The sequence below is a fragment of the Ambystoma mexicanum genome, chromosome 2q (genome assembly GCF_040938575.1).
Source record: "Ambystoma mexicanum isolate Mex_15411 chromosome 2q, UKY_AmexF1_1, whole genome shotgun sequence".
Taxonomy (NCBI): Eukaryota; Metazoa; Chordata; class Amphibia; order Caudata; family Ambystomatidae; genus Ambystoma; species Ambystoma mexicanum.
Window position 1 is genome coordinate 826,011,610 of NC_090924.1, and position 27,524 is coordinate 826,039,133.

A 27,524-nucleotide genomic window follows, 5' to 3' on the forward strand; every position below is an offset into this window, starting at 1 on the left:
AATTCCTTTGCCACGTCTCTACTGTCGGAGGCGTATTGTGCTTGTCGGTTGTTTTGGTATTTTGGTTATATTTAAGAAGTACAGTGCATGGATGTTAGAAAGTGTCCGTCCCTGTTGCACGTATTACAGACACAAGATACCTGTTTAGGCTAGATTTTTTTCTGTTTGATTGACCTTTATAGTTTTGATTTCTATTAAACATTATATATCTAATGTCCCAGGGGCACCCTGCTGCATCACAAACAACTGATTGAATCAAATCAAGTGAGGAAATGTCAGAGAGACACCATGAGAATGCATCTGAATATGCGATTGCTGGCAGGCCTGCAAGTAGCTAGTCAGGATAGTCCTTGTAATGTTTTTGTTTTGTTGTTATTTTCTGGGATATTTTCCAAAGTGTGGAAGGCTGGTCTCACACTTTTGTGAGGGTGAAAGCCTGGGCCATGGCACAGTGGATGGCTGCACTGCGTTTTCACGTGACAAGCCCTTTTGAGTAGGTTTATGTTTTGGGACCCGATGATGAGCCTTTATGACATACACCTTGTCTTCTGGTGGGTGGGTTTGTTTATTTTGAGGACGGACATGTGTTTGTATTTGTGTGTATGCATGTGTACCTGTGTGTTTTATGAAAAACAGTTTAAACATTGATATGACTTCCGGAGGCGCAATGGGGCACAGGAGGCTGTGTATGCTAGTGGTTTCAAGGTTGTAACACCAGGAACTGCATACTATTTAAGTGGTGTGGTTTTGAACAGTCCAGACATAGTTTGTGATGGGTTTGGCAAGCTGGCTAGTATGTCATTTCCATAAAGAATGGAGATTATGTAGTTAGGGAAAAGTCTTCTTTGGGCTTGTAGGGACGTGGAAGGAGGAGACTGAAACACAGGTGGCATGCTTTTGGGCGAAGACTTTTATTTATACCAAAAAGAGAAAAGGAAATATAGCTATCCCTAACTCTGAGGGGTGTCCCCTAACTCCGAGGGGTGTCCCTGCCTCAACAAAAACAAGGAGCTGTCAGAATGTCTAACTAAAAAGTCCACCATCCTGTGTCCAAATCCTGCTGCTATACCTTACACTTATAATTGAACTAAACTGAACCAGTGTCTTCTGAGTCCAGAAGAATAACTCGCTTCTTCTGGATGAACACAGTTCACAAGTTGGGGGAATGTCTCCCTTCCCCTGCCTTTTCCAGGCTTATGTTTACTGTTAAGCACAGTAGGGGGGACAGGCTTGCATCCCTTGGCCCTTCTCAGGCTTTTAGTTATTGTTCCACAAAGCAGGGGGAATGTCTCCCTTCCCCTTGCCTTTCTCAGGCTCCTGGTGAGCCCCTCCAGTGACTCACTTGGACAGACCTGGTATTCGACCTTACCAGGGACTTCGACAAAGAAAAAGGGCTTGTTGGAGGACCTTGTCCTCATGCACGGTTGGGCCGTTGACTGCTTGACTGATTCTTCACAATATCCTTGGTACACTCCCCTGCCAGGAATACAGTCTCTCTTCCAGACGCTCATTGACCCTGTTGTTAGGCTTTCTTATCCTTCGGTCCCAGACCCCTTCACATTGGTTTCTCTTTCTTGGGACCTTGACCCCCTGTATCTGTATTTCTTTCTCGGGTCCTCCGCCGTACCATCTTTATGGGCTCCTGGTCTCTCAACTCGGTCTCAGGCTTCTTCACGTCTTCCGATGGATCTTCTGCATGGATTCCTGTTTGAACGTTGCTGAATGTGGCTCCCCAGCACTTTCTGGGAGATGGCTGTGTGTACCTGCTGGACCATCTTCCTCTGTGCTCCTCAGCGTCGGGAGTCTCAGCCTCTTCCGCCCTTCTTTGGCCCACTTCCCAGCAGGTAGGGACCGCATCTCTTCTTCCACCGCGTCCCGGTCAGTAGTTGCTGGTTCAGCTCTTCTGTCTGCGCGGTGCTTGCCTTGCTCATGGTGCCTCCGGGGAGGGACTGACAATCTTGTTGGTCATCTTCTCTTTTTAAGTTCCATGGACCGCAAAAGCTAGACTGCTCAATGCAATGGTTTTGTGAGTTCTAGCTAGTGCAGAGCTTGTCCCTCATCTCAGTATATTGAGGTGAGTTCAGTGGAGTCAGCCTTGTTCTTTCTCATCCCAGTACTAGTGGTACTATTGCTATAGAAAAATACATGGGGGGATCTTTTGTGACCAGAGGAAGGAAAAGAAGGTTAAGGGAAGAAAAATGGCTGAGGGTGCAGTATACCGCAAATTCAAAACATTCTGCATCATCCACAAGGCCTCTGGGGCCTCAATACCTTCAACTCTCTCTTCCAAAATTTCTTCCATCTCGAGCTCTTCGCTCATCTGCCTCCAACTCCCTCAGGGTCAGTTGCTTCTCCAAGCAACGAGTTGGTGGTAGATCTCTCTTTGGCTGGGGCCTCCCCTCTGGAACAGCCTCCCTGCCTACCTGAAACTTGAGAAGAACCATCTTAGGTTCCAGAAGCACCTGAAAACCCTCCTCGATTCTTCTACTTTCCCTCCCCCTCTCCCCTGCTAAAGTCCTGGCTGTTACTGAGACTGCACTGGTTACCTGGTCACCCATCTCATCTCGGGCCCTAGCCTTGCCAGATGCACGCCTGCACTGCCTCCCTGGCAACCCCTGCACCTGGGGACTGTTTACTGTATCCCTACAGTCGCCAAACCAGCACTTATGTATTAATTCACCCTGCAATTGCCACCTGCTGGCCGTTCTTTTATTTATCTTGTTATTCTATTATCCCAAGCACTGCACTTTTCTTCTTCCCCCTTCCTTTGCACTTGCGTGATCTGAATGACACTTGGCCTAGTAAGATCATTGTCTGTCTTCCCTCTGTTCCCCCTCCCTTGCCTCGTTGCGCCTTGAAACACTTGTAGTGTCTATACCGGCTCTAACACACTGGGCATGAACTTTGTTAGTTTCAAACTCTATCAACACTCATCCTGTGATCTTCTATATGGGAATTAATTAATTTAACTTCAATTCAATGTTTTAAGGATCTTCGCAGCTTCCTCCCTCGCCACAATTTAATAGAAAGATTAAGACAGGCTGGTCCCAACACAATTCAATTTAAATCAATAGGGTGATTTTCTATAGGGGAATTAATTTGAATTGGATTTAATACAATGTGCCAAGGGCATACCTAGTTTCCCTCCTCTACCCACTAATGGAAAAGAATAAAGTCAGGTAGCTCCCTACACACCAATGGCTTTTGGATATGTCTACTTATATGGGAGGCCTTGATTATGGGCCATCTAGGGAAACAGCAGGGCTCCTCTGAGGACAGCACTGGACTGGTCAAAGTCATCAGTCAAGGATTTTCTCCTGCACCCAGGCTTCCTCTGCTCCTCGGATGGGGGTCCCAGCTAGCTTCTAGATTTCCCTGTCGCTGTCTCCAATGCAAGGATCGAGGCCTCTCTGCTAGTTGTTCCTCCCAAGAGTACAGCAGCAGGCTTCCTCCAGGAATAAAGTGAAAAAGCCTTGATCTGATGCACAATTGACCTCTTATAGGTCTGATGGCACCCCTACATTATCATGATTCCCACATAAGGATTGGCTAGACCTCTCCCTTCACCTGCCACCAAGGCGCCCGCTGGCTGCTGATGGGACCAGGATTTTGGGGGGTGGTGTGTATGATGTAGGCCAAGGGAGGAGAAAGATTTGTCATCCCAAAATGACAGGTGAGTTTTACCTGTTTGGGTTCAGAAAATCTAGAAACATGGTAGCTAAGTGCATTTTCAGGTAACTACATGAATGTATATATTTTTGGATTCTGCATTTTATGGCGAGTCAGAAAATACACATTTTATTTCGGCACACCCATCCTGGGCGGATGTACTATGTTTTTACCTTTGTGGCTGTGCCGTAATAGTTAGCAACTCTGACACTATTCCTCAGATTTATGAAAATTCCAGAATCATAATTTTGATCATAACTTGTTAAGCACATCGCAAACATTTTGTTTTTACATGGCCCCAATTGGCTTTTTATCCCCTTTAAAATGAGCACGGTATGGGCTCGATGGCACACATGATGCACTTTTTATTTGTGAAAATGTATTCAATGTTTAATCAATGGCACTGCATAATCGGTGATTCTAGTTTCACTCTTATGCCCCCCCACCGATTGTTAGGTTTCCATTTCTCCTTGAACATGTGAACAGCCATATGCTCGGCTCAATGTTTATTCTACCCTCTTCTCCTGAGCTTCAAAGGGTCTTTGCTCAAAGCTAATGCACCCGTTATGGGAGACTTGACCTTAAAGGTAATTTCTGTTGGTCATGTTATCTGTATCACCGTAGTTCCAATGTCTTGCAAAATGTATTGTATTTTTAGCTGAAGCTCCACGCCTGTCCTTGATAAACCCAGACACAAAGGTCTTGGGTGTCAAAGATTCAGCTCCAAGAGAAAAACAAGTTGCAGTTCACAATTCTGAAAGACTAGCATATTACATTTACCCACCATGTACATGTAACATTCAATACTCCACCAGGGCCTGTTGTTCAAAATATTATCTTTCTTTTTATACTGTATAAACATAAATAAGTTCACTCTTGATATTCTTCACATAATTAGGCCATAGTTACATAAGAAACCAGTGTTCATTTATGCAGAAACAAAATAGGCCTTTCCTTATAAATGTTGTAATTTTCGGGGCTGACATTAAGTTTCTTTATTCCTCGTGAAGGCAATTTGTCATTCAACTTTATTTCTTAAATGTAAGGCATCAGTCCTCCTTTTTAGCTTCCAAATGCCCAGTGTTTAAAATATATATTTTCTTTCCATATGCACTGTTGCAGTTTTGAATCTGTCAAAGTGGGCATTTACACAAAGTCAGCATCTGCAATTCCACATGTCTTTTTGGAATCCATTGGACAACGTTAGTAATAGTGCAACTCTAAGTCACACTTTTCTTCATCTGAGCGCCTGTACATTCTAACCAAATGGAGGGAGGGCCATTCTTGCCCATTCGCTAGGCCTTATGTCAAAATCATTGTTTTGTACTGGCTTTTATATTTCAATGGAACTCCACACTTAGCCAGCTTAGCTCTCACAATGGGGCCTAGCATGGCCTCTCCATCTCTGTGGCTCTGGGGCTGTCTTCTTACCCCACATTCCTCAGTTAGGTTCACTTTCTGAACAAGCCAGGATTATTCTTCAAGTGATGTGTGTGACCTTGTGGAAAGAAAGTTACTGAGACGACCCATGCAGAAGTAGTTTTACAACCACCAATATGAACCTGCCGAACATTCTTATAGTTAAATAGTCAAAGAAAAGATCGTCCCCTTTCTTCCTTAGTTCCTCCCAGCCAGAGTTCTCTATTGGCGGATCTACGGACAGCTGTCCGTCAAGTTTGCACTAGATGGGAACGTAAAAATAACTACTATGTTTTTGAGATTTAGTTTGATTTGAATTGATGAGCAATTGTTTAACTTATGAGTTTTTATTTTTTAATTCATTGTATTGAAATATTTTGATACTCGGAAGGGCGATGTATGGGATTAACAAACTCTGTTATTAAAGGCTCTTCATTTCTATTTTGAGATCCATGGAGAATAGTTGCCTATATTTTGCTTCTGGGGCAGATGGGCAGAGGTGCACATTACCCACCTATTGCCACGTCTAAATCATCCTCCATTAACTCCCTGAGTGGCTCTGCATAAATGTGACATAGCATGATGGTGTGAGGGATTAGATGAGGTGGGTAGGCTCTTCCTCCTATGAAACATCAAAAATGGAATTATCTTAATGCCCACAACTGCTTGCAGGCTACCACACCATAAGCCCTGCATACAAGCTGTAGCCATGTATCCAAGTCTTTCCCCGTTTGATGCACAGTAAACTCGATTTCAGGAATAGCATGTTCTCTACGACAAAAACACGATACGTCTGTAAATGAACTGCTTACTGATTCAGCAATGCCTTCATTCTGCAGGATTCAAGCAAAGACGCGAGAACTTCGTGAAAAGCAAGCCCGTGAGCGCGACTATGCGGAAATCCAAGATTACAGCCGGACATACGTGCCCGACGATGACCCTATGTACGCTGGGATCTCAGCATACGAGGCCTCCCCATCCAGCGACACAGGGACTCTGAACAGCAGGCCTCAAAGTCCCAGAGAAGGCAGAACAATGGAAGCACTGTACGCCCAAGTAAAGAAACCACGGAATACAAAGCCCTCACCTGTAGACAGGTAGGCACCACATCTGGATCCATTCGCTTTTAACTTCAGATGATTTCTTTTTGTGCCACTTGTCTTGCCTCCAGAATCTGTTGTGCATCTCATTACTGCCTTTGAAAATGGGTTTAACTGGAAGACTTTTAAGCGCAATGATAATGGAATGCGAAGCTGAAGAGATGAAATTGCTAATGAATTAAATGGCTTCATCTTTTTTTTTTAAATTTCTAAAATTCCAAAATATGCCCGCTGGCATACATATCCAGATGGTAACATTGAAAACGTGTTAATTTAATAATTGGAGGTACTATGATAATCCTTTTTCTAGACTGTTGCGGAACAATTTGTAACCTCGTAGCTGCAATACTTGTGTCGCCTTATCTTATTTTGCCTCTGTGACACAATGTATTCTGGAGCTCTGTTTCTTAAAGATATAGGCAGTAGTGAAGGGCTTTGAATATGTTTGTCAACAGTTGCCTTGTACATGCAACAGGAAAAGTGTCATCTTCTCCCAGGCTCCCCTCCCTTCCTGACGACAACCACAGCTGTAATTCGCATCCCATCTATACTCTCCATTTTTTAGGAAGAAGGCTCTAACCTTTTATACCCAGTCAGGATTTGTAGCTTGTTATTAAGCAATGGTACTTGGAAAGAGCAGTCACTGCTCCTCCCTCTTGTCCAGTTGAGCGAAGATTTCTTTGGGGACTTGGGCATTGCTACTGCTGGCCCTCGGGCTGGCCTAGAGGGGGCAGTATTTCAATGGTCTCCATGTTGCTGGAGACAGATTTAATGTAAGCAGCTGGTAAATCTGAAAAATCATGACCGGGAAAGTGATTTGTTCGTGTTTTTCAGATGTAGGCATGTTTTGAATCATTTTAATTGTTTCTTTGTCTTTCCCTATTTTTCATGGAAAGTGTACATTTCAACAACCGATTTGTTCTATGAGGAAAACTGCATTTTGTTTAAATAAACTTATGAATGTTTCAAGAAAGTTTGTGTTTTTATAAAGTTTGTGTATGTGATTAGTAACTTAGTGGGAACTTTTTTAGAATGTATTTGGACTCGTCTCTACTTCAGTGCAATGTTAGAAACAACGGGGAATATGGGGCATAAAGATCAGGGGTGTTGCCAGGTCTGGAAAATACCCAGGTCTAGGCTAATGTCAGGACTGTCTGGGCTAGCTAGCCTTTTGGTTGTAGCCCGGATAGAAGCTCAGGGGCTACAAGCAAAAGACCTGGGGCTATAGCCCCCTCAGCCCCCACTCCCAGCATGATGAAAAAGGATACATTTCCAGAAATTGCTTAACAATATTGTAATCCGCGCCATATCTTTAATAAGATGGCCTTCTACAGAGGTGTAGCCAGCAAATCATGACCGGTTTGGTCTGCACAGTCTACACCTCAGCATAATGCATACTTCAATACTTATAAGTTTCTAAATTATGATTAAAAAAGAACCCTATAAGTCACAAAGTGCATTTACCACATATTCTGCTATCATGAAAGCTGTAATATTTTGGGATTGACTGACAAATGCCCCCTTTTATTCTGATGCTGGTATGATGCTCGGAATTTATTTTATATTCTTGTTTAAAGCATGGACCTAGCTTGAGTGCAGCAGAGCGTTGTACAGTGTGTGGGTAGCCAGTGTTTTGGCTGCCATATTTTAACAGTAGCACAGTACTGTGAGCTGCGATCTGTTTGTCAGTCTGTGTGTCTGTTGGGATTAGTCCTTGGTCAGGTGAAGGGGGAAAAAGTCACATTTTGAGAGATTTGCGAAATTGGAGAATTGTGGGGGCATTCCAAGCCAATTCCGGGATTGAATTCCAGAGGATGTGTGCACAACAGAAGGTGGTGGAGTAGCCAGAAGGCCTGAATACCAAAGTTAAAGCCAGTACAAAAGTTCAAGGCAGGACAGGCAGTAGGAAGGAGAGTGAAAGTATTAAGAAAGGGAGTTAAGGACACAAAGATGAAGCAGAGTAAAATAACCTGGAGTGGAAGCTCCTATTAGCCCCTTCCAGTTGTCGAGCACCGCTTGGATGGGCATCTCCTCTTCATATGACCAATGGTGGGACATGTGCATAGCAGCATGTGTCCTGGCCTTAGTTTGAAGTGCAGCACCTTGCCTTACTCCTATTGTGTTTTGGGAGGAGAATGTCATGTACACATGCAGCTAGTGACATCTTGGGAAACAACTTCACTGTTAGCAGCTACTGCATCCAAGACATCTATACTTGCGTTCCTTCCAGATGATCATCTGGCTACCTGGGAGTCTCCAGGGTATGTGACAGGTGATCCATGAGCAGGCACTGGGGTGGATGCAGTACATTCAGGACCTGCTGGGCATGAAAAAATGTTCTAGGCCCAAAACATGTAGTTAATCAAAGCTAAATGCATATTGTTCAATTGTCTTGGCCTCCTCCAATCTTCCTTATTTTCTTGCGATATTTAAACATCTGTGAGAGGGGTCTTTGACTTAGTCACTTTTAAAGTACATTAACTTGAAGTTATTCTGTGTGACAAAGTCCTGACACTCCCCGGTCGGCCCAACAGTAGAATTGACAGGACCAACCCTCAGCTATTCCCAAACACCCTGAGGCAGCAACTAATTAGCAACTACCAGGTCCCTAAGAAACAGGGTATTCAGGACTACATCTGGTTTAGACAGCCAGAATCCGCAGCAGATTCCAAGGTGTCTTTCAAGGATCCAGAGAAAGATACGCTATGTGGAAACACTAGCAAGACCCTGTAGTCCAACGGCCAGATCCTTGAAGGGAATAACTCATTTATGCCAAAATCCCTCCCACAGAAGCAGTGCTTATGAAGCAGAATAGTTTTCTCCCTCCTCTGCACCCACAGCATTAAAATACTTGCATCCACCGCCCCAGAGGAACAATTATTTTTGCACAGGTGGTAACTTACTAGAGCTTTGACTGTCCATTGTGATGGCCTTTTAAATATTAGAAACCCACAACATGTACTTCTTTGCAGGGGGCAGCCAGGAGGATAGGCAGGAGCAGAGCAGCTAGCAACCAGCTTCTGCACTTGAAACCAACTGAAAAAAACCAAGATGGTGGAACTCCTTTTAAAGACCTAATTTGCCTGGCTGGGAATAGAATGAGATTATCTAATAATTTCAAAAGTGTTCCTATGCTGAAGGGAGAATGATGAGGGATGTATAATGGAGGCTAAGAAATACAGACAGTGTCTTTTGGTCTGGGAGCTGAGAGGAGTTTGCTGAGGAAGCCGGAGAGCACCATTGCAGAGTAGCCCCTTGAGCCCAGAAGAGGGGTCTGCTCCAGTGAGGGGGAGAGGAGTCACATGAACCCTAGAAGAGGGGTGTGCTCCTGAAGGGGGTCAAAACAGCCCCCTGAACTCCAGATGGCGGGTCTGGTCCCGTGAGGGAGGAGAGGAGCACCCTGAACCCTAGTGTGCCAGTGAAGGGGTGGAAGTGCATCCCATAACCGCAAAAGTGGGGATATCTCAAGTAGGGGGGAAAGGAGCCAGGTGAAACACTAAGATGGGTGTGCTCCAGTGATGGGAGGAACATCCTCACCATGATCCCAAAGTGGGGTCTGCTCCAGTGTGGGTGGGGGAGTCACCCTGATCCTCAAAAGAGGGAGAGGGGATGGCTCCAGTGAAGGGGAGAAGAGTGCTTCATAATCCCAAACTGGAGCCCACTTGTGTCAGGTGGAGAAGGACCCCCTGAACCCTAGAAGAGGGGGATCCTGGGACTCCAAAAGAGGGGTGTGCTCCAGTGAGAAGGGGCAAGCCCTGTGAAACCAAAAAGAGATACCCCAGACCTAAGAAAAAGGAGGGATGTCAAGTAGGGGGACCGAGAGAGACACTTTGAATTGTAAATGATTTCAATCTAGCACACACACAAGTCAACGCCTAGCGTGTAATGCACAACTGAAATCCTTATTTATTTTTGTCTAAAAGTTCTTTATTCTGAACGATATACCACTCCTTTCACGCTCCTCTCCCGGAACCCCCCCCCCGGTCACACTGAACCAGGAATCAGGCTGGTTTGCAAGGTTAAAATATTTATTTATGTATTTACAATCTAACCACACTATGCTTTAATGGGTACACAATGATAATCTTTAATACACAAGGAGTAATAGTGAGCAAAACAATTCAGCACAGAAAGAATACTTTTGTGTGTGTGTTGAGATCGGATAGCACTGTGGTTAGAGATTCCCCCTGCACAACCCTCAACCCCCAACAGGCAATGTAAAGAGATAGGAGAGAGCAGGTATTCAGGAATGGTAAAATTCAAACAAAATACCAATCCCATTTTCTCCCAGCAAACACAAGAGAAAAATGGAATTGACTGTCAAGCTGTCAGAATGGCTTTTAAAGTTATCTTAGAATGGATTGGGCAAAAACACCAAATATGGTCAGAATTGCTGAAATAGTATAAATTCTTATGGGAGCCGCTTTGGATAGTTGCACACAACAATGATTTGATACCAGGAAACAATTTGATATCTTAAAATTCAAGTCTGAAGCAATCAAAAGCTGTTTTACATGTGTCTGAATTTCCCAAAAACGTTATTCGTGGCAAACTTTTCACTTTGTGATAATCGCGATAACGGGAGAACCGTATGGATTTGGGATGCGGTTTTAGATGCAATTTAAAGCTGTAGAAGTTGACATTTTCTTTCTAGCACAAACACAAACACTAAGAAAGTTATGGACGTTTTAGCGGAGGTCATTTTTTCGAGATAGGCGCAACAATGGGAAACAGGAATGCACTTTTAAAATTACAAAAGGATTTCTTACAATAGAGGATGACTATGAACAAAATGAATGCCCCACAGGAACACAGCCCCTTGATCAGAATGACTGCCTGCTAAGGACTCGCCTTCTTCAGATGGGGAAAAGATCAGCGCAGCGACAGTTTTAGCAATACTATTACAGAGAAAGAGAGGAGGGATTGGATAGAGGGTTGAGACAATTCACACAGTACTCCTACAGTGCATGTTCTGAATACAAGATAGGATGGGTTTAAGATAGGGATTAACTAAGCAAGGTACATGTGCTAGTGACACAGTTCTATCTATAGATACTCATTAGATATGTTTTTTAAACGGAACCGTCAGGATTCTGGTCCGTCAAGATTCTGGTCAGGGAATGGGATCTGGTTCTAGGACAGACAGCTGGGCACATCGGATTGGATCTGCAATCAGCAAGGCGCTCTGGTCACAGCACGGCACAGGACCGGATTGGATCTGCCCTTCTTGGTTAGGATGAATTTGATTTTCAGCAGGCAACCAGTTCAGCGCATCCCGGCTGTATTTTGATGCTTACCCTTAGGTCTGTGGGTTTCTGGGTCTGGAATTTGAGGCCTAGCTGAAAATGGTTCAGCTATGCTATGGGTTTCTGCTTTCCCAAGTTTCTGGTGTCTGGAGCAATGAAGATGTAGAGTTCAGTAGCAGGGTGCTACGCCAGTATCAGGATAGTGAGTGAATCTGTCTGTCTTTTTGAGTGGTGAGCTGTTTAACATAAACATAAGTGTATAAAGTTTCATACTTCTAGCAGAAATACATTTTGTGTAAAATCACATTTCTTGCCCTTTCTTTCAAGAACATGTCACACGATTTTGCCGCCTCTTGAAACTTGCAGGCAAAATTTAGATTTACAAATCTGTTATTTTTATATTTTGTACAATTTTCACTGGCAAATTAGAAGTCTTTTAAGAAAATGTTCTTTGTGAAGGATCAGCCACAGATGGTGGTTCGGGTCTGCCTCTTTCTGTCTCCCTGCAGTCCAGAAGCAGTCTCCTCCCCGTTTGCTCTTGGCAGAGGCCATTTATGACGGTCCTCACACCCCGCATTTCCTTAGTAGCAGCTGTTCATTGTTCCCTTTTGCCTCTGTAGACCAAGTTCTTTCCAAACCCTATAATTACCACTTGTGTGTGATTTCCTGGTGGGGGGGGGGAAGGTCATCCTTCTGTGGAGAAACCTGATATTGCAGTTTGATAGCTTTTAGCCAGGCTTGATTGAATTGTTAATTCTGATGCATTTTTCGTTAGCTTAAAACAAACTTGTGATTTCAAAATAGCAGCTCGAATACTTATTCAAGATTTTATGGGATCAAAACAATTACAACATAGGTTACTCTCAGTAACGGGCCTCTAAGATTGCAAACATTTGATTTCGGTCTATCCATGTTTAAAGTTTAATCAGGCAGGCTCCTGACAGCTGACATTCCAGCAGCCCTCTGCTGCACAGAGAGTTTTTTTTTTACATCCACAGTCGGGCCACTTTTGCTGTGGAAATCCCTTTATGCTTTCAGCTTTTCAGGACCTTGCAAGTTCACAATGATTTCTTAGACTAAGTGAATTGTAGCACCCAGAAATAATTTTGGATGTTTGAGGGTGTTTTGTAACGGCATTCTGCAGTTTCAGCACCAAAGAAAAAAGGGATTTAAAGCAAGATTTGGGGTTTTCATTTAGCAACACTGCTTTTTCCTTCTGTATTCCATTTTCACATGTTGTGGAGCCCAGTGACATATTCCAGGAGTGAGATCTCTGTTCCACCACTGACAACGTGTGGCAGATTGGGCAGCCATCTTTTCGTGCATTGCAAAGCGCGATTTTCAGGGGTTTTGGTGCGCACAAGGGTTTTGCACCCATTTTGCTATTTCTGGCACCCTCATAACACAGTGCTGCAGCATAGCATAGCAGAGTAGAAGTGGGTTAAAACATCCCACAGAATCCAGAAAGAGGGTATGTATAGCAGAAGTGGAGAACCCTATAAACTCAAACGATGGGTGTGCTACACTGAAGAGAGTGAGAGTGAGCATGGCACTATATCCCTGGGTGCGGATTAGGAGACCACGTTTTCTTGATTTTTCTCAATGCCTTTTTATTTGATGTCCTTCATTCCTGATACTGAGTTCATGGACTAAGAATCCCAAGAATCTTTGTTTTAGCCATCCTGAGACAATTTTCATGCAATAGTTGAATGCTTTTCTTCTGTTTAACAAAACACTTTAAGCATATTCTACTATCAGAATTTGTGTGCTTCATCGGCCAAGTAACTTCAGAGAAGTTTCTTGTAATCTCTAAACCCAAAAAATGGGCCTTTCACATTTTCAATGTCTGTTCTTTCTTCATTTTCCTTGATTCTGCAGTGAAATGACGCAAAGGATGTGAACCTATGGCCCTTAAATTAGAAGCATATCGTGCAGTAGATGGGATGCAGAATACATCTTAAACCAACTCAGGAAGCAGGCAAAGCCATGTTACTGTTTTCAAATAAATTGTCTAAAGCGGGAAGTTAACGGACATGGCACAACATAATCTCACTTGAAGCATTTCATAAAAAGTTACATTTATATAGTAATAACTCATCATACGTGACGTCCTAATACGTGGCAAATAAGACCCTACGAGGGGTTATGATGGGCTTAAAGATAACATCTAAGTATTCTAAGGGATCAGGTTGTGATTGGGTCTCTAGAGTCAGGTGGACAACTTCTGCCCACCCCTAGTGCAAGTCCTCTTCAACAGTTATTTGATACACAGCTCATCAGTGGCTATCAAAATATAAGGCTCTTCGTTATATGGCCTTCTACAATTGGTTGGCACACTTGTGCCCTTCCGGAACATACGCCTCACTGGCAGCATGTAAGCTGGTACCCCAGATGTCAGTGGGTGGCTTTGACCGTGGCTCCCCACCCAATTAGCCCAACATCCCTCATAGACTTCTGCTATGGAGATTGCCTTTGAACTTGGCCTTGCAAAGTATCCTCGCTCCTGGGAATATATGGGAGTGTGAGCACACGCTATCGAAGTCTAGAGCTGCATGCCCAACCTCTGTTTCTATCCATAGACCACGTGACAGGAGACCGCATTTCTGCTAATTTTCTAGCTTTAATTATATTAAATGAATAAAACCTGGCACTCCTAGTGTAATTTCTTTGCACCTTAACAAGGGATGATTCAGCCTCTCACATTTACTCTTCTTCAAGGATAGATAACCAGTTCTTGGCTGCTCCAGTCTTTGACACCAGGCCAGACAGACTTTCTAGGTCCTTCCTAGATTCCAGCTGCTTTCTTGCTACAACACACCTTTCAGCCATCTTCTCCATGGGCTTAAGCTTACTAACATTGTGACACCGAAGTCCAGATTCTATATAATGGTGGTACCCCCTGCGGTCTATTTGCTACATATAGCCAGCTTCTATGATTACTTTGTCTACTTGCTTTTCTGCATTGGTACAGTTATTAAATGGCTTACATTTTCTGCAGTGCTCTTCACACGTGCAATCTTCACTTTGCATATGAAAGTTTACTCAATTCTTTACTTTGTCATCAGATTCCTTAAGGTCTATGAATCTTCTTCGACCACTCTTCTCAGTGCATCACACTTGCTTCTCGAGACGTCGCCAGCCTCTTTTTCTCTCATCTTCATATTCCTTTGGGTATCTCTTACAAGAGATTGTCATCTCTACGGGGGTACTTCATGTAGGGTCTTCTTAATGGATACCTTTTCTCGAAGACTCTCCGTGGAATTGCCACCATTTCGTGATTTCCGGTTTCCAACATATAGGAAGAATGGGGGCGGGACTTCCTGCAGAGGCATTCAGCTGCTCCTCTACGTTTAGGAGCGAAATACCGGACATTCCCTTAGCAATCATGAGATCTCAGAGCATGAAGGGGTTTCTAGCTAATGGCTGGGTGAGGTGGTTTACCAGGTATGAGGCGCACATGACGACAGCATTAAAGATGCTTTCGATATTATATTGTACTAAAGACCTGCAATCATTCCTATATAACATCACCAAATGTGGACTAAATGGAACCATATGGTCCAGTGCTACTGACAAGTTGACCCCTAACAGAGTCTGGAAGAGCAGTCTTTCCATCACAGGCCCAGGCCTTTGGAAGAACCACACACTGGAATTCTGACTATAACTAAATCAACTGAGAATCAGGAGAAGGTTAAACCTTCTTATGTTTAGGAAGGCACTCCTGACACAGTCAGTTCTGATGAAGTGCTTTGTCTACCTTCATTTCTTATCACTGCTCTTATTCTATATTGTGAAATTGTTAAATGCTGTTATGTATTATGGTTGGAATATGCTGTTCACAAAGTAATTTATTTTCTTTTGTGCTCTGAATTTTCTTGTATATTGCACATTATAAAATAAAACAGATACATATATATAAACTGACCCCTGGTAAGGTTTCAAGGTCCAATCTGTGATGACACTTGGCTTCTTTGTAAGCACCACTAGATGTGGTTAAGGAGGAACTTTAGGAGAAACTTCAGTAGACCATTCACCAAAACCCCTTAGAACTCAATTATTTGGGACTGTCCAAAAACACAAAAGCATTTACCTGTTGTACAGTTCTTAGCCATTCCTTGCCCATTTCCAACCAGTGCTTGTCCAGTTCCCAGTGCGAAGGAAGCTGAAATTTGTTATCCCTACTCCTTATTTAGCTGGTCAGTTTTGCATAGCGTGAAGCCAATTTTTCTGCAATTAAATTCTTCCATCATTTATAATGTTATTTTAGATGGACTTGGTATGGCGCACACCTCTGCTATGTAGGTGACCTTGACCTTAGGACAAGGGGGTAGAATAAAGCATTTGACCTGTCACTAGTATAACTTCCTTATAACGTTATTTCTGTGGGGTTGTCACAAAGTGAAACACCTATAGCCTTGGTGTGTGTATGAACCAGAAAATGAACAAACAGTTAATTTGTGGCATACCGCGCTAAAGTTTAGTTTAGATTTTTGGCTGATCAAAATACATTTGTGAAAAATCTATTCAAAGGAAGAACTCAAAATGGTTTACTAGAACAATTCAAGAAAGATGCGTAAACTAGGATTACATTCAGTACACATAGAATAATTGTTTGATAGAACTTGGTGAATTGGCCAACACCTACTTCACTCAACCAATGAGCTTCCTTAGGGCCTGAAAACTGTTGTACTGCTTATCATGTAACAATTCAGAAAGCAAGTGCCAATTTGGTTTTGATACATGAAGTTTGGCAATTTTTGTTAAACTGCAGCCACTTAATCTTACCTTAATAATTATCGACCCAACCAATGGTCAAAAAATCAAAAATGAACAAAACTGAAGGAAGTGGATGGATGAGAGGAAAAGTAAAGAAAACCTAACAATTGTTTGTGCTAGTTAGTACAGACAGGTAAAAAACACAAAATGTATTATCAAATAACTTGTTCTGTTTAGTTTTTCCATACAAATTGATCTGGTGAGGTTAACCTGCGTTTCATCTAAGCTTCAACTGTACATTAATTCTAGTTCATTATGTTCTCATTTACATTGTACAGTTTGATGAAACAATTCAACCCAAGTAGATTTTAATTGATTTCTGAATGAGTAATGGAGACATTTGTGGCGTGAGATTGTTTCTATGTATTCTTGTTGGCTGTGATTGCATTAAAATTTGTTTGATGCATGAATACTTATTAAATTTCAATTTCTCCTGACTTGCTTCTTTCTATGGGATGGATTAAGGGGTCGTTGTCATTCATTTGGCTTGGGAAATAAATTCAGCGTCATGTCTAAAAGATAAAAATATCATCAAATTCATACCTGTGGATTTTGTTTTACTGATACAGTATCAAGGTTCAGCTTAGTTACCCATGTAATTTATTGTGCTCTCATAATTTGCGATACTCAACCGCTCTGGTTTGAAATCTGGTTATTTCTACTGAAAAGTGAAAGCCGTAAGTAAAAAAAGAAACCCGTCTAGGCTAATATTTTGAGTGGCACTATGTGTTGTAAGAACATTTTCTTTGATATTTGGTTAAAGGTGGCTTATCCTCATTTTTGGGTAGTGGCATTTAAATAACCAGAATGAATGTTAGGTCAACTTCAGAGCTACGCGCTAGATATCATTCACGGTTGATCATTGTTTTTATCTAAAATAATATGAAACCAATTATACTAATCAAATGCCAATGCGTGTTATCTCTTCACTATTGGTATATGATAGTGATGAGGTTTTACTCAGGTTTTCAATCCTATGTTGAAGGTCTTGTGAGGTATTGGTCTTGTGAGTGTAATGAAGTATTAATATACTTCATTACACACTTGGCATTAGAAGTAAAGGGCTGTTACATATGAGTGAGGTTAAAATAGGTTTTGTTCAGCTAGAAACTCATAACAGAGTTAGTTTACTGGGACAAAAGGTTAGGACGTGCCCTGCTATATGGTTTGCTTCACTTACTGGTGTAGAACTGATTTGTTCCACATTTGGATGTCTCCTGAATATGTGCCGTTTGGTTTTTGCATCTATCCACCATTTTGTAAATATGGTATGTGATGTGATTGATATGATGAGGTCATCACAGAAGTTGTTATGAAGAATATTATTTGTTTACGGTTATGCTTCTTGTAATGACTATGATCCTTAACCTAAGATAAATGTTAACTAATTATGATAGTTAATTGTGTTGAAGGCTGTTACCCTTCAAAAAGCCCAGTGAATCTAAAAGATATTTGAGAAATTGAAAGCCTCAACAGTCTTGGTAGTTTGAGCATCCAGCACCCTGGATGATGATTTAATACGTCTAGTAAATAACACATGTATTCTGATTCACCCCCATGGAGTCAGTACATTATAGTAAAAGTAATTATGAAAACAAATATTGTAAGAAAGGTACTCCTTGTTGTCCATCATTTAAACATTATGTTGATAGTCCAATTGGCTGTACATGATGAGCAATTTCTACACTTTGCATTCACTCTTAGTGTGCATCTTTGATTGATAAGCACTCCTTGTGTTAGTGTCTAATGTCATAGAAAGACACAATTCATAAGAATCATTTAGTCTAAATGTTACATTGTTTGGAAAATACATTTAGCCTCCTGGGGTCTTAGTAGGGGTTCTTTGTTTCCTCCTCTCATGGGTTGATGAATTGTTTGAATTCCTACCAAGTGGATTTCACCTATGTTAGCCATTTGAGGATCTTTCTGCCAGTGTGCTGCCAGTGGGTATTTGACGTCTGCATTTTTCTTTGTTTATAAGTGTTCTGTGATTCCTATCTTCAATTCTCTTTTAATGCTACCTATGTAATGTTGTCCCCATACGTATATAATCACATAAATAACAAACATACTCTTGCCATTGAGAAATTGTTTGATCTTGATATCAAAAGAATTGATTGTTACTTTAGACATATTGTCCATGGGGTAATTGCATGTTTTACAAGTTCCAGACTTGAAAAACTGTGTATGTCTTGATTAAACCAACATTTGGTTTTGTTATCAACTTGGTGCATGTGTTTCGGACTTACTTTGCTTGTATTACGTGCCAATGTTTTCTAAGAATTGTACGAATGATGCAATTGTCTGAGCAACATTGGGTGATGAATTTGACCTTGTCTGAATTCTTTTGTATTTTCTTTCTTGTTTACATCTGTTATTGGGTTATCAATTCATCACAGATTTTCGCATTTGCTTTTTCTATTGATTTATGTATTACCATACTATCTTATGTATGTCTTTGAATCGTTTGGTAATGTCTACTGTGGTCTTTTTGTATTCTCCTGTGGCTATATTATTGATAGTGGTTTGCTGATGATAATTGTTTGTGTGCAAAATGGAGTTAACTTCTGCTGGTTTTCTTGATAGATGTGTCTATTTTCATGTTTTTATATATATACATATATTTATATTTGTGTCTAGAAATCGATGTCTGTTGCATGTTAGAGAAAGGCTGCAATGATTATCGTTCAGGTAATTGACAAACTGATTTCGTTTTTCTTCTATATACTCTGAGCAGGGGGGTGAGGATTCCCCCACATCCCCGATTGATAAAGCTATGATGCTTTAAAGTAATTGACCTCTTAATCTTTAATTAGAATTTGGGACAAAACTTCTCCTCTGCTTTCCCCACACATGCTTAGTAGCCCTTTTCCTCGTGTTGTACCCAGACGTATGAAGCAGAAGCAAATGGATGTATTCACCCCACATTTGTTAGTGCATTTTCTACACTTTTTATTCTTCAAATATTCTCCTGTTTCATCCTCCTCCCCACAATCCTTTTGACCATTCAACTTTATTAAAATGACTGCATCACACAGACATGGTAAATATTTTCCTCAGGCTTTTGGCTAAACCCACATTCCCTGATTCTGAATAGGGGAATCCTATGATACACAAAAGAAATGGGGCTGTAAAGGGCATAGAATAAAGAATAATAGTGGCAAAATACCAATAAGGTAACACATCCCTTCAGTAAATGCACGGCTGGCCCACTGGCTCTTTAATTGTTTTCTCCTCAACATCATTTAATATACTTGTGCTGCAATTATTGATGTCCTGCTCAGAGCGGTTTCCGTGGTCATGCGCGAGAAGGCCATAGTCTTGTTTTTGCTTGGAATTCATAAACAAATAGTCTACCTACATTTCATATGGGAAAAGGAGCCCCAGAATCCAAATGGAAAAACATAGTGTTAATGTGTTTTTGTCAAACTTGAACTGGTCGAATGTCCATTTGCTGCATTTTCTACTGTTTTTTGAGGGCTAGGGTCAGCCAATTTTAAATGGGGAGATAGCAAGGGAGTGGGCGGGATGCGTGGGGCCCAGCTCTCATTTTGGTGATCTAAAAATGTTGACACATTTTAGTATAATACATTTGAGCAGTTCAAATTAAGTGAAAACACACCCAACCAAATACAGGACAGGATAGCGTTGTCATGCATGACCACTTGGAACTTGAGCTCTTCCCACTCAACTCTTGATCATGATTGTAGTTTTCCACTTGCAATAAATATCGCAACTATTTTCAGAATTCTTTGCTTGGAAGGTCTACAAGTGGAATTAATATGTACTATAAAGTCGATGGTGATATTTCCACCCAGACCCCCAAAGGTTAATGTAGAAGACTTTACACCCATATCTGCCATAACAGACCATTTGAAGTCTCCATTTTAAGTTCTCTGTGTAGCTTAATACATTTCAAATCACATTTAATGTTTTCCGTATAACATGGGTGAAGTGGTATGTATGAGTTCCCTGTTTCGAGACTCAAAATTATAACCTCCATTTCTATTGATTCTGCTTCTGATAGTTTTTTTGCATCTAGAGGAAAATCTTACTTAGTCGAGAAGGAAGATGATGAGGCCGCCTCTGGAATGAAGAAAAAGTGTTGCTGTCATTGGTGTGCCAATGGCTCTGCAGCCTTTCTTTCAGATGATGTCACATGTTTTTAAAAAATATTTTTAGTATAAAGCATGGACCTAGTTCAAGATCAGCAGAGTGCTCTACAAAGTGTGGGTAGCCAGCATTTGGTACTGTGAGGCCTGTGCGTCAGTATGCGCATCCATTTCAATTGGTCCTGGGTCAGGTGTTGAAAGGGCCATGATTTGAGAGATTTGCGTGATTGGAGAATTGTGGGGGCATTCGGAGCCAACACCGGGATCGAGTTTCAGACCGATGAGTGCATGTCAAGAGAAGGATTGTTTTTGAGTCCTCTCTTTGCAGACAAAGTTGATTCAAGCGGGTTGGTCAGTTTGCTACACAAGGAAAGTGTGCCACCAGATATGTGGAGCTTAGCCACAAGGTAAACTGGTGTGCTATCCGTGACTGCTTTGTAGATGACACATGGAGTCTTGAACAGTACCCTGGCTTGGAGTGGAAGCCAATGTAGTTTGCGTAGGATAGAAGTATTTTGGTCACATTTCCATGCTCCTGTAATAAGACATACTGCAACGTGGTGGACTGCTTTTAGGGGAGCCAAGTGAGCAGCTGGGAGCCCTGTGAGACCATTTCCCCTTCGATGTGCGAGAACACAAGGGCCTGCATTACGGTCTGGAAGTCCTGTAGCGGGATGAAGGGTTTGATTTCTCGATGGGTAGAGATTCTGAGCCAGGCTATTTGGGCCTTCTTGGCAATGTTTTCTGGAAGGACTGGCTGCTGTCAATCGTGCAGGCTACGGATTGTGTTGAATCTGCAAGTTGTGCCCAAATCCTTCTAGGTGCATATCATTGAGCCATTGTTGGACAGTTTTTGTTTTTTAGTGGGTGGACCGATGAGGACAAATTCAGACTTGGATGAGTTTAGGTTGAGGTAGGCAGTTAACATCCAACACTGGATGATGACTAGGCAATTGCAGAGTTGATGTCCTGCACGCTATTTACTCTCATGTACAACTGAGCATTAAACCCTGTATTGGTGGAAGGCTCCATGTAAGGGTTTAAAAGGATTGGTAAGAGGATGGAGCCTTGGCGGACTCCGCAGGAGACCTGGAGTTAGTTAGAATGCAACAAGTATTTTTGAACAGCCTGGTGTCTGCCTGAGAGGTAGAAGGTACGCCAATTCAGGACAGTGCCAGAGAGTCCCACCCTGTCAGCAGGGAGGGAGAGAAGGATGTGGTGGTCGATGGGGTCAAGGCAGCTGAGAGGTCAAGGACGAGGAGGCATGAGTCGCTGTTATCTATGATTTGGAGGGCAGCATCCACCACCTGCATGGCGGCTGATTGATGCTACACGTGGGACAGAACCCTGACTGATAGTCAATTCAGGAGGTGGAGTGGTTCGATTCTTTCGAGTGGTTGTGTAGCAAGTACTTTTTCCAAGATTTTGCCAATAAACTGGATGTTCGTAATAGGCTGGTAGTTGGTTAGATCATCTGGATCTAGGGTTGTTTTTTTCAGAAAAGTCATATGAGAGCGGGTTTGATGGTGCCTGGGAATGATCCTTCTGTGATGGAGGCATTCATGATGCAGAGGAGTGGAGAGAGAGAGAGAGAGAGAGAGAGAGAGAGAGAGAGAGGAGAGAGAGACTTCGATCCAGTGGGGGAGTGTGGCTGCAGGTAATGCTAATGCAGCGAGAGGTTGATTCGATGGCCTCTTGGATTTAGTCTATTTGTTCAATAGAAAATGTGTTGATTCCATCACATTTGTCCTGAGTTGATGGTACCTCGGGTGGGGTGAGGGTTTGGTACAATGCTTTACTACTTCAAAGAGGGCTTTGCTCCTGCTGGAGGCCGACACAATGGTGGTGGAGTAGCAAGCATTATCACATGTCGATTGAACATCCTAACAGTGTGTCCAGAACCCAAGGTATTCTGCAAAGGATTGGTTCTGCAAGTGCCAAGCGGGAGCATTGAACCAACCACTCAGTCCTTCTGGAGTAAAATAATCCATTCAATAACAACTCTCTGTTTCCTAGTAAGAGCATTGAGGCTGTAGGCAGTGCAGTTATATCCAAGTCACTATTATTCAAATCCCCAAACCAGGGCATCTGCACACTGTCCATTCTGTGTCCTAAATAAAAGTCACATTAGCTCTAAATCTACCTACAGTAGGTATGTAATCTTCTCCATGTTCTGTTCCTCGAAAGTAAACATTCGAACAGCTCCTTCTCGTTGATGGGCGTGCACGCTTTCAACCACTGTAAGCGCATGGACAGTCGAGCATATCTTTCCTGCCATGTCTTTTTATTAATTCATAACATAAGTCAATCCCACTAGCTCTGGTTACTAAGCACACCACCTAATACAATCGATTCAACAACCCTCAACATTTGACTCCAATCAGAACAACTTGTACCTAGTGTGAATAAAAGCCGGCTTGCATGGCAATTCGGGAAGCTGTCGACAGATGGGCCCAATGGCACACCTGACTATATTAGATAAATGTGCTCTCTAGCAGCATGACACAGGAACCTTAAACAAATTGGTAACATCTGTGTGTGGCGTATGATGGAGGACTGTCGCTACAAACATTAAGGTTGTCCGAGGAGGTTTACCCTCTTTCATTGATTATCAGATGTTCTCATGACCTACATGTTTGCCATTAAGAAACTGTACTTTATGGAAACTCAGTGGGTTGTATTGAACATGAAACCATACTTAAGAAGTTTCACAAGCACAGAAATAACAGCATTGATAGCATGAACTTCCTGTTGAGAGGAACACATTGCCTCCCAGGAAGCTTATATCGCATTTGAACGATGTTGATTCCTTGATTGCTGTCCTGGGAAGAGAAAGATCTTGGTTGCCTGTTTCGGATATTTATTTTTTTATTATTTTAGGTAGTGCAATCTGCCACTGATTGTTAAGAGCAGTAAGTGATTGGTACTTGCAGCCTTTGGGTGATTGGGTACATTACCGGACAAAACTGCTCTGGTGATTGCTGTGCTCGCCATCAGCTACTTTGAGACTGAACCGAGCGGTGGGTGGCACAGGGAAGACAGGACATATAAAGGAGATTTCCTTGAGAAACAGGGTCTGACTCTTAGCTCCATTAATCAAATCTCATGGGCTGCACAGCGCTTTAAAGTTGAATTGTTGTTTATCATAAAATGTTTTTATGTGAATAACATGCAAGTAGAAATCTACAGTCCTCCACCTAGAAATCTCAGTACCGGTGTACAAACAGACACCTTTGAATATGGTATTAAGTTATCAACCCTTTGTGTGGTCCATGTGCGTTTCTTTCCCAGAAATAAATTCCAATTTTCATTGCTCCACGTTCTCATTCTTTTCACTGGGAGGAGGGAGATTATTAACTGGTGAGTACTGTCCAAGTTCTAATTTACTTCAGACGTTATCACTCTTGCAATATCCATTTCTGTACCGGTGTTCTGGTATTTCACAACGTTTGATAGCAGGGAGGCAGGGTCATATTAAGCCTCTTCCCGTGTTCTAATATATCTATCTGGCCCTAGGCTCAAAGTATTCATTTTTGATTCTTATTTCATTTGATGTAATGTTTTATATTGATTTTGGCTTGGTTATGCTATGTAGTATTTGTGAAGTCTGGGGCACACTAAAGGAAGACTTTGGTCTGGCATTGCATTACATAGTAGAGTACAAACCTTCATGATAAAGTCCATTCTAGTAGCAGAGCTGACGACACCAATATTAAGCATTAGTAATCAAAATAATTTCTGAAGGGTTTGCTTGTAATGTGCTGTGTATTGCCTATGCATGGTGATTTACGGCCAGAGAAGTCCCTAAAGGGCATGACCAACTATCAGCCGGAGCAATAGGAAACATGTTGCTAACATGGGTCAAGCATAGGCGAGAAACATGTGGTTCCCATGTATGTGTATAGAGCAATTTGAGAGAATGAAACCAATGCTGAATGAAGAGAATGAACCAATAGCATAATAGGCAAAGTAGATCTGTCACAATTGACCGGTTAAGCAGAGACAGACATTACATTTTTTTAACATCTATTGCGAGGAGCCAAGAATGAGACATGGACACAGAGATCTCATGGTTTTGGCCATAAACCTTTATTGGAACAATAGGGGGTTGGAAAATGCCTCACTAGCCCTTTTCTAGGAGGTATTTCCCTGCTTAAATCAAAAATAAAGGGTCTGTCCAATTTCAAGATGTCCAAAGCAAAAATGTCCTGTATCCGAAAATCTGTCCTGGCCTTCTCTCACTATAAATTAACGCTGGTGGAAAGGGGAATTCGTTTTGGCCTTGAAAAGTGCACAAATGTTCAAAAAGGAAAAGGCGTAACCCCCAACACAAATGATCCAGATGGATACAGTTCAAAGTTCCACAGGATGACTTCCCTCCCATGGATTTCTCTTTGCTGTATTCTAAACATTTAAATATGAGTTTTCCTTGGGTTTCATTTGGTCAGCAAAACAACTGCTATGCAAAACAACTTGGCTATTAGTCTTAATTTTGGTACGATACCTGTTATACTCTCCTGCCAGTTTTCTTCTCCTTTTTTAGTATGATTTCAATACGCCTTTGGCTATTCCTGATGTATTCTTATCAGGATTCCTTCATGTGATTTGCTTTACGCTTTGTCCGACTTGAAACTGCTTGGTATGCTCTCCTGACAGGGCTTTCCTCTGTGCTTTGATATGATATTGCATTTATAACGTGCCTGTACACAAGTGTTTCTAGGTGCCACAAAAAAAGGGAGGGAAGACGGAGGGAAAAAGGCACACGATCTTAATAGGCCTTGTGACATTCAGATCATGCAAGTCCGAGAACGAGAGGTGCAGGAGGAGGGAAGTGGGGGAAGCATGAGGGAGAGGGTAGGGGGAAGTGCGATCTGGGCCTGTAAGGCTCTGGGTAAGTGCAACCACGGCAGCATGCCTCTGGGTAAGTGCAAGTTGGCAGGGGGGCTGTAGAGCTTACAGTTACAGCCCCTAGGTGTGCAGTAGGACATGCAGCAGTGCAGGGAGGACTGGTCTTGGAGGAGCCTGGTACCCAGTGAGACAATGAGGGTACCAAGCAACCATTCGGCGCAACAGACATGACGTTTAGCTGGGGAGTGAGAGAGAGAAGGTAGAGGAGAAAAAGAGGGTCTTGAACTGTTTCCAGAACTTCAGGGGGTCCAGCTCAAGTCTGATAGTGGCAGGGACACTGTTCCAGAAGGAGGCACCTGCAGAGGAGAGAGACTCCCCACCCCTCACTCTGTCTGGAGAAGCGTCTGACCCTTAGAGAGTTGGGGGAAGCTGAGCGAAGGACTTGAGAAGGAAGGAACTTGGGCAGAGAGAGTTGGATGTAGTACAGGCTCTGCCCCAGAAAGCCTTGTGGACGATGTGAGGGTCTTGAACTTAATCCTTGCAGCCATCGGGAGCAAGTGGGGAGATTTCCGGGCTGGGCCGATACAGCGCCTGGGCTTGAGGCAAAGGATAAGTTTCATAGTCCTGTTCTGGATTAGTTGCATAGGGCACAGAGTAGAGGCAGGCAGTTTGAGAAAGAGGCTGTCACAGTAGTTCAGCCTGGAGAGAACCAGAGCTTTGGAGATAGTAAGCTTCTGGGGTAAAGTGAGAAAAGGTAGAATACCTCTGAGGAGGTGCAGTTGGAAATGGGACTTCTTGGCAATGTCCGTGATTTGAGGAGAGTAGGAGACAGTGGAGTCAAAGATAATACCATGGTTTTTTGCCTCACAGGAAGGTGAGGGTAGAGGGCCCAGGGAGGGCAGCCAGAGTGAGAGTGTGAAAGCAGGAGCCGCAATGAGAAGGATCTCTGTCTTACTGACATTAAGGCAGAAATTGTTGGAGGAGCACCAATACTGAATCGTGGATAGGCAGTCAGGAATGAGTGTGGGAGGAGAGGTGGCTGAGGGAAGCCTGAAAGAGAGCTTAGTGTCATCCGCATAACACTGAAAGTTGGAGGAGAAGGTGGAGATCAGGTGGGCCAAAGAAGCCAGATAGAAATTGAAGAGTCAGAGTGAGAGGATAGCACCCTGGGGGACACCACACATAGAGAGGGTGGTGGTGGAGAGAAAGGACCCAAGTTGGACCTCGGAGGGTCATTCCAAGCAGAAGTTGGTCAGCCACGCCAGAGCCTGATCCATGATGCCCAGGTTCTCACAAAGTCGATTGATCAGGGTGCAGTGATTGACACGTCGAAAGCAGAAAAGGTTCATGGAGGATAAGGACAGAAAGAGAGCTAGAGTCAAGTTTGGAGAGCAAATCTTCATGGGTGTTCAGGAGAGCAGTTTCTGTGCCTCTGGCTGCTCTGAAGCCAGACTGATGGTTGTGAAGGCAACCAACAGATTCATTGTGGAGAGTAAGCTGGGACTTTTCCAGGAGTTTTCCCAGGAAAGGAGTGATGAAATCGGACAATAGTTTGCCAGACAGGTAGGATCCACAGAAGGCTTTTTTTAGGAGGAGCTGCACAAGGGATTGCTTGAGGAGAGAGGGGAAAGATCCAGTGGCGAAAGAGTGATTGCAGAAATTGGCCAAGGTTGGGGCGAGGGTGTCAATGTGGTTATTGATGTTTCTGGAAGAGCAGGGGAGCACCTGTTTAGATGATACTTTCATAGATCAGACTTGGCTCGATCCTTGTGTAGGCCATCTTTACAAACATCCGCTCAACTATGGTGGTCCAAGGCAAAGAGCCCTTCACCCAAGTGGAGGGTTGCTGGCTCATTTAGTCAAGATACTGGTTTCTCTCCTTTCCCACCAATTCTTTTTTTTAAATGTATTTACGGATCTTATAGTTGGCCAATAGCAAACTTTTAATACATCACAATATAAAACAATATTCAGCAGATATAAAATCCCAGTAAAAAAAACACATCATCCCATTGATTGTTCATGATAATAAGTCAAATATGATCGTACTATTTCGCCAAAATAAAGTAAAATAAACAATGCAGAATTCCCACTCTCCAGTCATAAATCGAGCACATAACGTATCGGCCTACATCGGCTCTGATAGCCCAGCCACCATTAATACTTTCCGCCGAAGATCCTGGAGAGATGCACAGCACATAAGTAGATGTCGAGCGGCTTCCAAGCAAGATTCGCTGCATAGGTGGCATTGCCTTTCATTATCTGTTATTTTGGCCCATGCCCACACAATCTCCTTGGTCTTTACATTGTTAAATTACAATCTTCTACAATCCCATACCAGATTGTTTCCCACA

The 27,524-nt window shown here is 42.6% G+C and overlaps 1 protein-coding gene across 8 annotated transcripts in view; it reads left to right on the forward strand.

Moving 5' to 3' along the window:
• Positions 1-27,524, forward strand: part of PARD3 (par-3 family cell polarity regulator) — a 2,149,932-nt gene that overhangs the window by 1,768,629 nt on the left and 353,779 nt on the right. For 6 of the 8 annotated variants that reach the window (XM_069648046.1, XM_069648047.1, XM_069648041.1 and 3 more), the window contains one exon: positions 5,928-6,185. The exons of the other annotated variants lie outside the window; for them this stretch is intronic. In XM_069648046.1, the coding sequence (XP_069504147.1) occupies positions 5,928-6,185 (258 nt within the window). The remainder of the gene's footprint in view (positions 1-5,927; positions 6,186-27,524) is intronic. 8 annotated transcript variants of the gene reach the window in all.